Source organism: Spermophilus citellus (genome assembly GCF_964194105.1).
Source record: "Spermophilus citellus genome assembly, chromosome: 2".
NCBI lineage: Eukaryota > Metazoa > Chordata > Mammalia > Rodentia > Sciuridae > Spermophilus > Spermophilus citellus.
The window spans coordinates 44,840,673-44,858,498 of NC_138183.1; the positions used below are offsets into that span (position 1 = coordinate 44,840,673).

General features: G+C 42.9%; 1 protein-coding gene across 3 annotated transcripts in view; it reads left to right on the forward strand.

Moving 5' to 3' along the window:
- MOB3B (MOB kinase activator 3B) overlaps window positions 1-17,826 on the forward strand; it is a 193,478-nt gene that overhangs the window by 153,035 nt on the left and 22,617 nt on the right. For all 3 annotated transcript variants that reach the window (XM_081275855.1, XM_081275854.1, XM_081275856.1), the window contains one exon: window positions 7,395-7,597. In XM_081275855.1, coding sequence (XP_081131981.1) covers window positions 7,395-7,597 — 203 coding nt within the window. The remainder of the gene's footprint in view (window positions 1-7,394; window positions 7,598-17,826) is intronic.

Below are 17,826 nucleotides of genomic sequence, written 5' to 3' on the forward strand. Positions count from 1 at the left end.
CGCACAGATACTGTGGAGTCACCACTTGTGATCTGTACTCAGGAAAATTTCAGGAGCAGGGCAGCAGATGCCAGAGACCCTGAATGTGGGATAAGGGAAGATTGAGCTAAGGTCTAAAGAAAGAAGAGACATTGATTAAGGAAAGAGAAAGGGGGGAATATCTTCTAACTGCTTGCAGAACTTGGGGTATTTGAGGGCAGTTTTCTGGGGTCCATGGAGACAAGTCCTAAGCTCCATACCTCCAAAGCCCAAGTTCAGCCTAGCACTGACCACAGGATAGAGTCTCATTGGCAAGCATCAGCCTTTCTCTTCAGAAGCAAAGAGAAAACCATGAAAACAGGACTGAGCAGCCCATCACTCAGAAACACCCCCCCCCCCCAGATCTTGTCTGGCTTTGTCATCCAAAGCACTTCCACATTGTGTAAGGGACTCTCCCTTTGTGGTCTTCGTAACAGGATAAAAAGAATAACACAAGCCACATGGGCAACTTATTTCCTCTCTGGAGCGCCCCAAAAGGAAGAATTGAATGGGGCACACGAGGACTTAGTGAAAAGGAGGGAAGAGGAGAGATAGAAGAAGCAAGAAAAATGGCTTGAAGCTGAGAAACTGCTGGAATTTTTATTGAATTTCATTTAGGAAAAAGGAGATTTGCTAAGTCAGAGATGAGAGCAAATCCAGGCGGGCCCCAGAGAAATATTGTATTCCATGCTCCATTTAGCTCTCTCACTGAATTCGGCTTAGAGATCAGAAAGCTGTGGTTAGACACTGCATAAACTCTGCAGGGCTCTGTCAGATGCTGGCTTCTTGACTGAGGACCAAATTCTCCTGCTTCCAGAGAGTCCCCAGGCCTGCACTCACCTCCCCCTCCCCCTCTGCCCCAGCTCCAGGGCCAGCCTCCTCCCTGCAATCTCTAGTCCTGCCTGCGGTCTAATTGTTAAGCAATTTCCTGCCGGAATCTCATATGAGTGACTGGTTTGGATCCTGACCTCTGCCGGGGCGTGTTGGTTGCCTGGTCCCATTCTGAAATTGGAGCTCAACCTGGCTCTGTTTCAGGTTCGCTAACTCCATTTCAGTACTGACCTACCCACCCGACCAAGCCACTCCACGTGACCCAGGGTCATCCGAGCCTGAGGCCATCTGCCCACACCTGAATGCCTACCATTTCTTTGTGGAGCACCCGTCTAGACTCATTTTCTCATTTCAGGCCAACTTCTTGGAGTCTGAAATTTCCCAGCTTTAATCTGAGAGTCACAGGATGTCCTGAGGGTGAGAAAAAGGAAGGGCGAAGAGCATGCTCCAAGATTCTAATGAGTGACTACAAGTCACTTAAGGACTTCTGGTTAGATGCTTTCTATATTATTGATTCATATCTACCTGTCAGGAATTATTGTCATCGATCCATCTGTGTAATTAACAGTTCAAAGTCTGAATGCAAAGTCTGGTCAAAGTCTAACTCCAAACCCTTAAGATATATTATTTCAGTTAAGACTGAAATAATTTCAGTTAATATTGTCTGGCATTAACTTTCTAGTGGAGTACAGTGACTGAAAATTAACTCTCATCACCTGAAAAACTGGACTGAAAAGAGAAAGGCGGTTTGAACAATAAAAAGAGGAGTTTCAGATTCCTTCTTGCCACCCCAAAACTGGATCAAAAATATTCTGCATCACAGAGTTCTCCCAAAAGTAGTGTGCAGCCTTCCAAGCCAGGACTATATCAAGACAGGCAAAAAAAAAAAAAAAAAGGTATCATTTCTGCTGTGGGCTTTTTTTCCTCTCCCAAATAGGAGATGATGGATTCATGTCTTGACTAAATAATGCCACTGGTCTTTTCTGATTCAATTTCGATATGACATATCACCTGCCTTGTTCGTACCAGGTATTTTTAAAGAGTAGAATCAAAATATGAGACAATCTTTTCCCCCCAGTACTTACAGCAATATATAAGTACATATGTATGAGAAAATAATGTAAAGCAGAGTATAACCTAGTGTTTAATTGAGTATCTGCCACTCTTAAGTTCCTGCAAGTTCAGAATTGATGTATTAATACCAAGACTGCTCTCCTAAAAATAAACATACAGGGAATTTAATCCCAAGGTATGTTGCAAAGAACATTTGGTCAACGGGATATTAAACTAGCTCACAATACAGTGCTTACCATCTGCAAGGCATTAAGGAAAGCCTTTTATATGCATATGTATTCAATCCTCACAAGAACCTCTTGAGTGACAGGTAACATTCCTATATCCTGGGTTTTTGGGGATGAGGACACTGAGGTTTAGGATGACTAACCATTTGCATATGGCTACATTGTTATTACGTGGTAAAGCCAGAAATGAAACCTGAGCAGACTGATTACAGACTGTTTTAAACCAACAGGTATTATGAGGAAAGGGATTTTTTGCTACAGGTATTCTGAGATCCTTTACTACACTTGGCTGTATTATAAACTTTTATGAAAGTGGCATTTTTGCAAATATGTTTGAACTCATGGCCTTCTCTTTTCAGTCAAGAATTTCCCAGGATTATGATTTTTTAAAAAATACATCTTGAAAAATCCTGAAGTAAAGGGCACATAGTATATTATATACTCAAAAGAGGTGGAAAGGGTGGAAGGAGGGGCTTGGCTCTGGTCAGGAGGAAAGCGAATGGTGCCTTGTGGACCACACACTGCCTTTGGCTCAGACTCCACCATGAATACACTACTCATATTCAAGCTGCCCCTGTCAGTAGCCAGGCGTCCATTTCAGATAATCCATTAGCCTTTCATTCTTCTTACTATATTTTTTTTAAAGAACAACAAAAAAAATTTGAGCTTCTTCTGCAAGTACTCTAAGTGACACTCAATCATCTGTCTCTTGGCACCAGAAGGCACAGGATGCACATGAGCTTGGGCTCTGATCTCTATCCCATCTCCTTTAGTTGTGTGGCACGAAGCAAATGTTCTTTAGCTGAGCTAAGCCTCAGGTTCCTTGTTTTGACATACAGAAATAACAATACCACTGCTCAGGTTGTTTCTGGAATTAACTGACATCCATGCATATCTCAGGATCACTCAGGGTTCCCTTTTTTTTTGTGGCTGTTTAATGCAGACTAGATACTTCCTCGCAGCACCAAGAAGAAAATAATCCGTCAGTATTCTATCACTGAAGGGATTGGGGTCAGTGGATTACTCTGGCCTTATCTTGCTGCCATAAGGCCAGTTACACAGGATGAGAAATTCCAGAATCTTTCAAAGAGGAGGTTCATACAGGTTCTTTATATCTAGGGGAATGATCCTTTCTACTTCCCATCTTTTGAAGGTTTATTTAAAATACACGCGCGTGCGCGCGCGCGCGCGCACACACACACACACACACACACACACACATCTGAATGTCTGGAAGCCAGGAGAGAAAGGGAGGAAAGGCTTAACATAGTATACGGACTATAGAACTGGCTCCTGAGTAATCAAACAAGTTTCTCAAATGCCTGTAGCTCTCCTATTTTGAACCCCACATTCTGTGGCCTGCATCTTATCTCTAGCTTAGTGGGAAACCCCCCTTGGCTCCAGACGCCCTAGAATGCCCAACTGCTGCTCAGCTTTCAGAACTGGCCTGGGGTGATAAGTCATGCCTGCTGAGCTTGTCTTGACTTGAGCCCATTTTCAGCTTTCACTCTTGGAGAACAAAGCACACACAAGGGAAGGAATAGTGCAAGTCAGGCCCAACTGTGTAGCCAGAACCAAGAGATTCCGAGCCTGGGGTCCTACACTTTTCATTGCTGTGACCAAAATACCAGAGAAGAACACCTTAGAGAAGGAAAAGTTCACTTTAGGATCACAGTTTCAGAGGTTCTGTCCATGGTTAGTCGATAGCATTGCTCTTGACTGAGGTGAGGCAGAACGTCATGACAAAGGAAAGCTGCTCAGCTCATGGTGTCCAAAAATAAGAGAAAGGAAGAGGGGCCATGACACTTATAGTCCAAGGGCATCCCCCCAGTGGCCTACTCCTCCAGCACCATTTCACCTGCCTACAGTTACTACCCAATAGTCCATTCAAATTATTAACCCATCAAATGGGATTAATCCACTGATGAGGTTACAACTCTCATAATCCAGTCTTTTCACCTCTGAACATTGCTGCATTACCTAACATATGAGCTCCTTGGGGGACATTTTTAGATCCAAACCAGAATACCTATCTACCCAAGGAATTCAGATAGAAAATAACAAAGTAAAGCTTAGTTCCAAAGTTCCTACAAAGGTCTAGGCACAGCATATGTATTGTTATAAGAATGCTATAAAGTAAATATGTATATCAATTTTATAATAAACTAGATTGATTATATGACTTGCTGATTCAGCCAGTGAACAGAAGGGCTAGGATATGAAACTAGGTCTTCCAGACTCCAAAATCAATTTCTCTCAATCACACTAAAGCTATAACCCAAAGGGAAGTGACAAGGGCAAATGCCATCAAGGCCATAGACAAGGCCAGAGACCAGGTAAGAAACAGAGGACAGAGCCCAGGGGTTCAGAGCTGAGCAGAGGCAGGATGGCGAAAAGCAGCCTGGGAATAATGTGGAGGGATGCAGAAATTGCTGTGAACGTCCTCTGTTTGTCCTTGATTTTGCCTCACTGTGGTTAGCACATAGGGTGCAGGCACTGCCTTTGGGGCCAGGAAGAGAAACTGGCACAGCTGGAACTCCCCACATCTCCTGGCAACTGGTGAACCTCCACCAGACTAGAGCCGGGGGAGGGAATGGTAAGCTGAAGAAGTCCAGAAAGGAAGGTCTGTGGAGCTGGAGGTGAGGGTAGAGCCCTAGAGCAGCATCACTGGGTTTCAGGCTACCAGGGGCTCATGCCTTTGAAGTCAGGCTACCTGGGTCCAAATACCTCCTCTGTTTGCCTGCTAGGTGACCTTAAGCTGCTGCTTAATTTTCCTGAGTCTATTTACTCATCTGTGAGATGGAAATAATAATTTGAGATGGAAATAATAATTTAAGGGCTGTTCTGAGAGCTCTATCAGCACTTACCAGGCTCTTGGCATGGGCCCTAGAACATATTAAGTGCTCAGTAAATATTAGCTTTCACTCTTAGTCCCAGGTCCATGGTTGTAAGACCTGGGAAAGAAAAGCACATTTTTCCTTGTAGGCAGCAGAGTACATTAGCTGACTTTCTATTGCCTCCAGATGTGGTTTCCAATCCTGTGGACTTTTTCTGGGCCCTTCTTTCTCCATCCCTTTTCTTATGCATACTTATGTTTCTGCACCACCTCAGCTGGGTGCAGTGTGGTGCACCTGTTATCCCAGTGACTCAGGAGGCTGATGCAGGAGGATCGCTAGTTCAAAGCAGATTCAGCAACTTAGGAAGTCTATGCAACATAGGAAGGCCATGTCTCAAAACAAGAAATAAAAAGAGGCTGGGGATTTGACTCAGTAGTTAAGTTCCTCTGGGTTCAATCCCTGGTACCAAAACAACAACGACAACAACAACAAAAACCCAGGAGTAAGCCTCAGGGACCCCTTTGTGTGGTGCCTCTAACCCAGGCAAGAAAGCCAGTCACACTCCTGATGTACTCACACTTTGGATTTGAGAATCAGACTGACTTGGTTTAAATCCCAGCCCTGCCACTTTTTAGCAAGTTGAGTCATGCTTCAGAGTCTCAGAGTTGGTCATCTTATGAAATGGGACTAATAAGATCTACTTCACAGATGCGTTGTGAAGATAAACATTTTTAACCATCTGGCAAGAGTTACAGCACTCACCTTCTGAAGTCAACACACCTATCTTAGCAGGGATCCCATCACCTCTGGGACTTGGGCTTTGTGGAAGGCTCCAGACCCTCCCTAACCTGCAGCAATGGTTCAGTGGCCCTGGTCCAGCAGAGAAAGCCCATAGGCTGTGCAAGTGGCTGCCCTCCACCTTCCCCCTGGCTTTACCTCACCCTTACGCCCACACCCCAGCATCTGTTACCCAGAGAGTCAGATGCCAAGCCTTGCCTGAGATTCTCCCTGGGTTCATTTGATATATTGCCATTTTGTTTTTAAAGAAAAGCCAATATCAGTGCGGGGACCCTGGGGAAGGCAGATCCTGTCACTGCCGACTGCCAGCTGTGTCCTGTCTCTCTCATCCTACCCTGGGGGACCCAGGTGATCCCTTTACAGAGTCTCACAGCAGGCAACTGCCCCAGGTCCCCATGGAGGCAAGGACAGCAAAACTCTGGGCAACCTGGGGCATTCCCTGAGCAGAGCTCTGCAATTCTGCTGAAAGGCTGGTCATTGTCTGTCTTTTCTTGATGAGGAAGTTTTCCAGAAGCTAGGTGCTCCGGACCTTACCTTGCAAAGAGAAGAGTAGGGAGTCCCACTGAGTGAGTTCCTGTAGTGTTCTAGGCATTGTAGAGGCTCTTACTCATGGTAACATCCTCCCAACTGCATGGAGGGTCTTACTATGACTGTTTTGTTTTGTTTCCATTTCTCTTTTACAGACGAGAAAACAGAGGTTCAATAACTTGCCCACAGTCAAACAGCTGGAAAAGGAGAAGATAAGAATTCAAACAAAGTCTGTTTAACTTAGGAATCCATTACAACATGCTGCCACTTAAAGACAGTGTAAATAATAAGAGTTTAAATAGTGTTTGAGAGGGAGGAAGGAGGTGGGCTTGCCACTCTGCCCTGTGCTGCTTTGGCCAAGTTGAGAGCAGTGGAAATCTTGAGTAACTCTCCAGTCGTTCCCCCTTTCTGTTTTAGGAAATATAACCCCTAACTCTTACCAATGCATAGTATCTGGGGAGTTTGCTGAATTTGCCTACCTCAGAAACAATGTACCGGGGCTGAGGATGTGGCTCAAGTGGTAGCGCGCTCGCCTGGCATGCGTGCGGCCCGGGTTCGATCCTCAGCACCACATACCAACAAAGATGTTGTGTCCGCCGAGAACTAAAAAAATAAATATTAAAAATTCTCTCTCTCTCTCTCTCTCTCTCTCTCCTCTCTCACTCTCTCTTTTTTAAAAAAAAAAAAAAGAAAAGAAACAATGTACCTTGGGAGAGGTTTTGGACCAGAATGTGCAAACAAGCTGGCTTGCAGACCAAGCCTAACCTAGAGAGATGTTCTGTTTTATCATCTATTTAGTGTTGTATTTTTTTTTTCTTAAACTTCCACTTAACATTAAAAAAAAAAACACAGCAGAATCACATAAAACACAGCAGACTCACATAAAACAGCAGGTTTCTGAATTATCTTGAGAAATCAGAAGCTCTAATAACCCTGATCCTCCATTCCCTTCTGGCCTCTTGGGCTAGAGTGCAGCAGCTGCCCCTTGGACAGAAGCAGAAAAGCACTTCCTAATTTGCCACCTCCCCACTACTCCCTCCTACCACTGTGGTTTCATGCCTTTCCCTCTTTGCTTCTCTAGGTGTTCCCTTCCCAAAGAACTTTCTTCAGATCTGCAAGAAGATCCTGTGCCGCCTTTTCCGAGTCTTCGTCCATGTCTACATCCACCACTTTGACCGGGTCATTGTGATGGGCGCAGAGGCTCACGTCAACACCTGCTACAAACACTTCTATTACTTCGTCACAGAGATGAACCTCATAGACCGCAAGGAGCTAGAGCCCTTGGTAAGTGTTACCCAAATCACCCCCAGGAGCTCAGCCATTTGCCACAGTGCATTGCCAGGCCCATGGAAAATGCCTACAATGTTAGCTGGAGAGTCGCAGAACGAGAGGGCTCAGTAGTCAGCTGAGCCCAGAGACTCCAAGATGTCCACTGTTGCCATTAAGTGTCTGAGATTGTTCCCTGAGAGGTGGCATAATGTAGGGGAGGGGGTATGGTGGTTTGGGCTGGAGGAAGTAGCTTTAATTCTCAACTCTGAAACCATTCACTTACTTAATATCCTAAAGGGGCATCTTGGATCTCTTATGGTATCGCTTACATTATTCACAAGGATGTTTCAGAATTATTTTCTCTATCAGTAAATGAATATTTTAACACCTACTCTGTGCCAGCTGCTGGGCATACAAAGTTAAGTAAAATTGCCTTTGAGAAAGAGTGGAAGTAAGCCTTAAACAAGAATTAGTGCCATAGAGACTCTGCCCTTCACAGTGAATCCACTATAGTGAAATTATAGTGAATGTATTAGAATTCAGAACACTGAAGATGAAGCATCAGGATTTGTGTATAGATGAGTGAGGCTTATTTTCACTTTCTTTCTAAGCTACTTTCACCATTGGATTCAAGGGGTGCTTTGGAATTCTAGGACCCTAAAAATCCCATCCCCTTTGGAATCAGTAGGTACTTTAATGTGAACACTTTAATCATAGCAATTTCCACTTGATTGAGTACTTTCTTATCCAGTAGCATACTTTGCTTTGTATTAAAATCAACGTTTCTTTTTTAAAAACAGTTAAAGTGGTAGTTTTGCTTAGTACAGCTCACAGAGCAACCAAAGTTTCATCTAAATTTATTTGAGTGACATCCAGAATGCTGGGGACAGGATATCTGTTTTTGCCTCCCCAAATCTCCTTATTTACATGTTTTAAATTATAGGTTTTTTATGATGTAGGTACATCTAGGTTGACAGGTCAGACAACTGCCATTGAAAAGACTTTGTTATACTCACACGACCCAAAAACAAGGGTCAGCCAGGAGACCAAGGGAACAAGGAAAAAAAGGGCAAGAGCCTTTTCTGGAGTTTCCATGAGAAGGAATGGGAATGGCAAGATAAACAGGTTTAGGGTTCACCAGTTTGAATAATCTCAGCAGATTCTGGGGCACAGGAGCTGTTCCTACTTGTCTGGCCCCGGCCCTGGGGCTGTTGGTGTGAGAGCCTGATGGAGGAGGTGGGCTCTGGATTGGCTGGTTTGTGTTGGCTGTTGTGTGAACAGTTTGGGTAAGAGCTGTTTACTATCGCTAGGAATTAGCCAGTGCTGCTGGGAGGGGCAGCGCCTCCAGGATCAATAGGGCCCAGATGTAAAAGAACCAAAATACAAAAAATAAAAGACATGTTTAATATAGTACAGCACCTGTATTTGGCAAAGAAGATATTGATGAACTTTATGTCACCTTTAGAATTTCTCAATTCACAATCTATGATCGTGCTGTGGGAGTATGTGGCAAAAAATATTTTTCTTTGCATCACTAAACTCTTCTGAAATACAGCAAGACTTTTTGCATACAATTAAGATACTATCAGCCTGGTGCATACCTGTAATCCTAGCAGGTAGGGAGGCTGAGGAAGGGGGATCACAGGTTCAAAGCCAGCCTCAGGAACTTAGCAAGGCCCTCCCTAAGAAACTTACCAAGACCCTGTCTGAAAATAAAAAAAGATTTGCAGATGTGGCTCACTAGTTAAGCACCCCTGAATTCGATTACTGATAGTGATACAAAAAAAAAAAAAAGTTATATCATTGGCTAAAGAAGAGCTAACCTTCTTCATTTTCTTTCTCAACAGTTTTCTAGAAAGCTCTGGGTGAGGGCAGAAACTGAGTTATCTCTGTACATAGTTGGACAACTCAAATAGAAATAAACTGAAATTCATTGATGGTGGAGTTTTACTAGTTTGTCCTTTATAAAGGCTGTTGAGGGTAAACAGCCACCACAAGAAGAAAAGGTTGTGCAAATAACTCAGGGAAGTTAAAAGAGTGGAAACCATTGATAAAGATAATTTCATAAAATGTCAAGGACAAAAGAACGATTGGAGAGGGGCCATGTCAATGAAGAGGTGGGGGACATGGTTCTGCATTCAGTTCCCTTTAGTGAGTATCAACAGGTGGAAGAAAAACACCTTCCCCAAAGGCATGCCTTAAAGAAGGCCTGTCCTGAGTGCCCACTTGTTCAGTGTTGCTGAGCTAAAGGAACAGAATATCAGATGGATAGAGCAGAAAGTCAATTTCTCCTTTATGCACAGAAGCATAAATACCATTGTAGGATAAAGCTGAGTATAAATCAGCAAGTAGAGAAAGCCTTTCTTTGCCATCAAAAAGAAAAAAAAAGAAAAAATAATCTTGTTTTCTCTCTAACTGAAGAAGAACGGCCCCAGGAATTCTAGCACCTTGCAGTGCCAGGAGCTGACTTGAAGTCTCATAGTCAGAGGCAGGCCCTGAACAGGCCCACTTTGGGGTCTGAGAGAAAAACTATGATTATATTAACCAGGAATTATTAACAGTGGAAGTGGACAAGAAAATATCAATTTTTCCCCAGAAGTTTGTTATTTCTATAAATTTCGTAGGAACAATATTCTTCCTACACTTATGTTTTATTAATTATAGTTATAGGGAAATTAATGTTAGTATTTTTGAATACTTAATTTTTCTGAAATGATATATTTGCTTCACCCAAACCAAAACCTATAAAGCACAAGAATAGATGCTGTGACAGTTTTTGAGGATGTGTTATGATATCAGGCTCTGGATGCTTAATCTGGTGTCTAGGAAGAGTGCTACACTTGTGGATCATTATTGCTAAAACTTACGTAAGTTGATGGTACTGGAATATCAGACTTCTGAGTCTGCTGTTGCAATGAACACGTTATGATCAGATGTGGCATATCAAATCAATGCATTTTTGTCTGATTTGCCTATTTCAAGTACTCTCTTTGCACAAAGCAAGTTGCTCAAATATTCTACATGCATAAGAAAGATAGGCTCTCCAGAAGCTTATAAAGCAGGCCGGGAAATAAAATATAATGAATCTCTCCCAACTTCAGCCCTGGAAGGATGAGGAAGAAATCAGTCTGTGCCTTCACATTCTGTTCATACATTGTTTAGACTCTACTGGAGCCTGGGGCCAGAAGAGCAGCCTTTGTCCAGACAGTTTTCTTTAGAAAATTAGCATTCCCAGAGGTTTCACACCACCCGTGGTGCGCTCCTGGAGTCATGCCTTGGGATTCCAGTGTAGAACTCAGAGACCCACCACGTTCTTTCCTCTGTGCTTCCACCACGCACAGCCACCCTCTGCTCCCAGAGACCAACCAGCTGCTTTCTTGTGACATTGACTGAGTATCTGGCATGTGGTTACTTTGAGGATCCAGCACACTGAAGGGTAGAAGATTCAGTGTCATACAAGGCAGGAGACAAGACTCAGACTCTCTGGGTTCCAACCCTGGACCCTCCATTTATTAATTTGCAACTTTAAGTAAGATACTTAGCTTTTCAAAGCCCCATTTTCTTCATTCATGGAATAAGTATATATAGAGAGTTCTAAAAATGAAATGGGTTAGTCACATGGTAAATGCTTAAGAAATATTAGCTGTTAAATGACATTATGAATGTAAGAAATGTACTTAGCACATAGTATGGAAGAATTACCCTAATTCTTCCCTAGGTTTCTCGGCCTTTTCTCCATCTTAATGAACCCCTAGGTAGCCTTGAAGCAAATATAATTAATTGTACTTAAATCAGTCTCTCCCATGGGGCTGTCAGCTCTCTGAGGACTGGGAATAAGCAGGACATAAACCTCCATGGTCCCTAGTTCATCATAAATACCTAATATGTTTTTGAATTGGGAAGAGTACTTTAGGGACAAAGGGATTACACCCCCCGCCATTCCTTTGTACCTTCCTTACCTCAGAACATGCCTGCAGATCTTCACTTAGCCATTTACTTTTTGGAAATAATACTTTACCCTATCCAATTTGTAACAGAGATTAAAAACAAAATAAGGCATAAATGAGTGAAGGGAAGCACTGTAAGCTTCAGACATGACAGAGAAAAAGGTGGCCACAGCCCTCAATGATCTTTGTCCCAGATTCCAGATGGATCACCCAGGAAATGTCGAATGCTCTCACACTGCCTTTGTGTCCTGGTGTGCCAAACAGGGTGACCAACCCTACCAATTCTAGCACTGAAAATTCCATGTCATGGGAAAAACCTTGGTCCCAGGCAAATTGTGATAGTTGGTCACCCTCTGAGTCCTCTTAGTGGGAATACAGTTTGGAATTCAGAAGCTGAGAAAGGGTCACACTGGCCAGCACAGCGAAGGCCAGCATGTCTGTCAGCCTCCAGGGCTTGCACTGTGCCCCCCATTGGGACCTGCTGCTCCACCTCTGCAGCCAGCAGCCTGGGAACCCAGGGAAACACTTGCCATTTCACTTGCTATCTGACAGGGAGGGGGAGGCTGGCACACTGACAGATGTGACAGATCATCCGTTTCTCATGTAAATGTATCAGCTGAACTCAAGCAAGTTCAGAGTTGGAGGAAAGGAGCCCAGATGATGCTGGCAATTGGAAAATGGGCCAGGCCCTGATTGAAGAAGCACAAACAGCCAGCAGTATTTTGTTGGCCTTTCACTAAAAACAAGATCAGACTCAATGAGGGCTGTTAGCAATGCAGGAGCTGTGAATGAAGAGCTGGTTAGGGCAGGAAGGGAAAGATTGGCAAGGTGGGAAGAACAGACAGGAAGGTCCACCCTAATATAGCCGCTGACCCTTGAGTGACCTAGGTCCAGAGCCTTCCCATTCTTTCTCCCAGACCCCATTCCTTATTGCTAACCAGGAAAATGATTATACCATCACCCACTTTGTAGAGGTGCTGCTGTGAAACCAAGGGTTACAGCAGGGCTATTCTGTTACTTCTGGCTGGGTGCTTGGGCCACAGATCTGTGGTTCAGTCAGTGTTTCCTTGTAGGAGTCCACACACTACTTGCATCAGAATCCCCTGAGGATGGGGTTTTTAAACATGCAGATCTGAGCTTCATCCAGGATATGCAAATCAGAATCATCTGGTTTAGTGCCTAATACCAAGCACCCTCATTGTGCATCTCAAAACTGTATCGTGCATAGGAATCATCTGCCAAAATGCAAATTCTGATTCCATACATCTGACAGGATGGGACTTGAGAGTGTTCATTTTGCTGCCAGGTGACAGTGGTGCTGCTGGTTTGCAGACCACGCTTTAAAGAAAAAGACCTGAGAGGAAAATTATCCTCAAATTTGAGAAATACAATTTTTGGCACATTGTCTTTTCTCCTCTAGGATTGGGAGTTAGTTCAGTGGGGCAGGAAAGTGAAACAAAGGAGAAACATCTAAAGATCAGTATTTTCCAGGAGTGCTCCTCAAAAAGCCTGTGAGGAAGAGGGAAAGCCAGCAAGAAAGAGGAGGGAAGAGAAGCTCCATCTGAGAGGGCTTCACAGTCCAGTCCTACTGGTTCTTTCTCCTCAGTCTTCCCATGTGGTGTGACACCCATGGTTGTGTTCTTACCACGTGCAAGTGTCTTCAAGAAATAAGCAGTGGCTCCCTTTCTTGACTTCCAGATACTTTGTTAACTCTACTTCTGCTATTTCTTACCCTCACACTTGTCGCCATTACTTCAGAGAGGTGTGGTGGGCAGTTTTTAAACATGTGAGCCTAAGCAAAAGCAGACCTTCCCTTAAGACATGGCCAGATTGTGCCTGCACTTCCCTTGGAGAAACTTGGGTGAGTGCAGTCGCCAAGATTGGCCTGCAGTGGCAAGATCAGGTCAGGGCTGTGAAAAGAAGCAGAGCCTCTCACATGAGCCAAGCAGCTCTCCACAATAGCTGGCAATGAAAAGCCATTGTGGGGCCTTTGAAAAGACCTTTTCTTTTGAAACATCATCTGTACAAAAGCCTGCAGACTGCTTTTTGTTAGGCAGATTCCTTGACTTTCAGCCAAATGGCTCAAACATGGACACAGTCTTTGTAGAAGAAAGATCTTCAGCCCATGAGTCTGGCAAATTTGGCCTTTACAATGGCATTTCCACTATTAAGTTACCACATTAGTTGTCTGATCTGGAGCAAGGCTTGTCATGTCTCTGGGCCTCTGTTTTCCCAATCTGTAAAAGAAATAATCTCTAGAGTCCCCCATGTTGACTGACTGAGATTACGATCTTTGACATGTCCCAAGGCTTGTTATCTTCTATCCAAGCTAACCTCTCTCTGCTTAGAGAGGCCTTTGTGGATCTTCATGGATTAAAGCCCATCATGGTACAGTCAGTAGCTGCAGTCTGCATCCACAGGACTTTTTCTCTTTGGATGATGTGCATATGTGTGTGTGTGTGTGTGTGTGTGTGTGTGTGTGTGTGTTGGTATCAGCTGGCGGTTGGTTGCTTAGGGCAACCCAAAAGCCCAGAGGTGAGATGGAGAGCCTGCCAGAGATTATTTTAGGAGCTTTGGCAGATAAACTCAAATGTGTCAATTTGAAAAATAGCAAAGAAATATGTCATTATTCTCAGGGAGCTGCATTGTACACACTCAGCCGCGTGTCTTTGCCAATTCTATTTTTTCATCCCTGTTGATGTCCAGGGAGCTTTTACTTCTGTTTTATAGTATGGTAGGTGATTGGTTTGGGGTTTCATTTTTCTGCTCTTTATTGTTTGCTTATTTTTTTTTTTTTGTTGTTGTTGTTTGTATTTAATCAGGTCAGGGGTAAGATATGGTTCAATTAATTTCCTAGTCTAAAAATATAATCAATTAGGGTTGAAAATGGTGCCCACAGGAAGTTGTCAGCACTTACTGTTAAGAAATAAAAGCAGGTTCCAGCGCCGTATTGGAGAATCACTAATCATATGTCCATAGTGGAAAAAGAAAATATAGCAAAAAATGTCAATAGTGGTTCTCTCTGGATGGAATTATGGGCAATGCTTCTTTTTGATACTTTCTGGGGCTTTTCAGGTTTTCCATCACATACACGTATCATTTTTGTAATCAGTAACCCTCATGCATGTAAAAGGCCTTTACAACAAAGACTGGAGCTCACAGGACAAGAGGCCTGTAGGTCCAGGACTGAGAACTATGTTGGCTGTCTCCTATTTCAGTGAAAATAAAAGGCTCAGATTCTTTAACTTGATCTGAAGAGATTTGTTTATATTTATATTTTTCTAACTTTAAGTTTTGAAAGAGAAAAAAAAAGGATTTGTTAAAAAGAAATTAATCCATACCAAGTAATGGCCTTTACACAATTGATTACATTTAAGGATAAGTGCATGCACAATAACTAGAAATAATATTTAGCTGAAACTATAGTTAATTATGTTTAACTCCAATCCTTCCTTATTAAAATATTAGCAAAACTCAAGCCTAAGAAAGTACTAAGGAACAAACCTCTGTCCTGGTCTCAATCAGATTTCCATTTTATCATTTTTCTTTTCTACTAATGTCCATGCCCCCTCCTGCTTCACACCATCCGATATCTCTGATTGATCCTTCCTTTATATGGGGGTTGATATTCTAATTACAACAAATTCTCAATATTTAGCCATTTTGCTTAGATTTTAAAATGCAGGCTTAAAAACAATTAATATATTCTCATAACTCTCTTTTTCTGTTTTGAATTGCTATTGCATCTAGTTCTCAGGTGCTGGATTATTGTGGTGCTCTGCAGGTGCCCATTATGGCAGCCTGAGAATGTTTAGAATTGCGTGCACACTTCCGTCCTCTCTCTGACCTCAGCTGGGGAAATGGTTTATGGGCTGCCTCTGATTTGGCCTGGAGCAGAGTGCCTTTTACACCATTCAGTAAACCTTTATTACTTGCTGCTGGCCATGTGCTGAAAATCAAGTGTTCCTATCTTCTAGGAATTAACTGGAAGTTTTCCTTCTACTCCCATCGTTACTCATTGTTACCCAAAGTATTTTCCCCAGAACCTACTAGATCTAAGGGAGGTCAAAAGTAATTATATGAAAAGGGGGTTCCATGGTCAGGTAACTATGGGAAACACTGAGTTAATGCTGCAATTCAGGTCTCTTCAATTTGCTAATATGCATCCTGACTCTCTAAGAAAGATACAGAATGTGCAGCATTTCTTTGATCAAGGAATCTCTTCCACCAAGCATTCTGTAAGTCTGAAGCTCTGAAATACCGTTTGGGAAATTCTGACTACACAGTCTTATGTGATCTACCTTCTGTACCGTAAGCCCCTCTTAGGGCTTCTGGGTGTCTATTAAAGAATACGTTTGTACATCAGACACTGTGCTGAGCACAGAGTAACAGTCAAGTAACACACATCTCCATTCTGTAAGAAGCTCACATTTTCAAAGAATGATACCCTTTTGTCTAATTCTTAGAATTGTACCACCTAATATGGTAGCCACTAGCCATATGTGGCCATTTAAACTAAAATTAATGAAATAAAATATAATTTCTCAATCTTGATAGCCACATTTCAAATGCTCAAAAGCCACATGTGATGACTAGGGCTGTTGCACTGCATGTCACATCTATTGAACATTTTCATCATCATGGAACATTCTGTCCAACATTTCCAGATCAAATGTTCTATCTTCAAGAGGTCCTTCCCACAACACACTAGGGATACCCTCATACCACTGATGGCTGCCCATGTATTCTAAATTGTTCCCATGCTACCTGAATGGGCCATTTCCATTTTGTTCTTTAAGCCCCTGGTAAGATCTGCTTCTCTTTGCTAAGCCACTTCTCTCCCACTTTACAGGTACAGAATAGATAAAACTCAAAGCTGTCAGCTCAACATTTCTCCACAGGACTCACATCAGACCTTCCATGTCAGGAAAGAGCTTAAAATATTAGGAGTGCTGTTGGTCTCTGGGATACCAATTCTTTATTGAATTCCCCCCGCCTTTCTGTGTTCTACAGTGTTGGAAATTGCTTCAAAATATCAATCGCAATAGGGATTAATTCATCTTCCTGAGCATTTATATGAAAATGTGAATGAATAGTCAGTATGGCTTGGTGCCCAAATGCAAGCCTGCCAAATTTTGGTTGCTATGTGTGGTCTAGACTAGTTCAAATTTCCCGGCCAGATAAGACCAGATTCTTTGGCTCCAAAAACCATCAAATGAGTATTAACTTTTGGCTTGAAGGAAGGAAGGATTTACTTATTGAAATGTAACACTATTTCTTCTCTCATCACCCATCTGTCCCACCAAGATAAAGGCATGAGGATAAGATTACAGTCAAGCTCCCATCTAGGGTCTCACATGGCCACTTGTATGGTCTTAGAACCTTTTCTCATGATGTAATCTTATGTATGAAGGTCAGATATGCAAGCCATTGGCAAAGGTACAGCTATATGTAGTAGTGGGGCAGAGTACAAATCAATACTAGCTCCACCATGTTAGTGCTAATAGATTCCAATTATAGCATGAATCTAACTGGAAAAACAAATAAAAATAAATGCATGCAGGTAGATCTAAATGAAAAGAGATATAGTCTATTCCAAAAGGAACTTGCCAGCATTCCTTGAATGATGGACCATGTGTTGTCACCTCCAAGCCATTCTGTATACAAAACACTCCACCTCTGTGTTCTCTAAGTCCTGCTAATTCTGCAGGTCTCAGCTTACCTGCCCCTTCCTTGGGGATGACTATTCTTCACTCTACAAGTTAGTTCCCTGCTCACTCCCTGGATGCCCTGATTCCAGAGAGGGTAACCAAGATGGAAGCCATCATCTTTTATGGACTAGTGTCCGAAATGGTAAAGCATACTTTCCAGCCTTATCTATTCACTTAGAAATCCCCAGCCTCAGTGAAAACTCCCATTACCTCATTGTGATCTCTGCCTCTTCCCCTTCCTGGGAAGAAGCCAATCTAGCCAGTTGTCTCTGCTTTCTCACTTCCCTTTCAATTCACTGTAACCTGCTGTCCACTCCAGAAACCTGCTCTTTCCATTCAAGTAGGATCCTGTGGCCCTCGTACACTTACGCCCGGTACATGAAAGAAGCAACCAAAATATTATTCACTGATAATTCATGCTATGGAGAGTTCTTAAAAATATTGTACTGAGTAAAAGATACCAGATGCAAAAGGCCCATACAGTTTGATTCTGTTTATGTCAAATTCTAGAACAGTCTAATCCAGTGTGTCAGAAAGCAGATCAGTGGTTGGCAGGGGCCCCAGACAGGTCAAGGGACTTGACTGC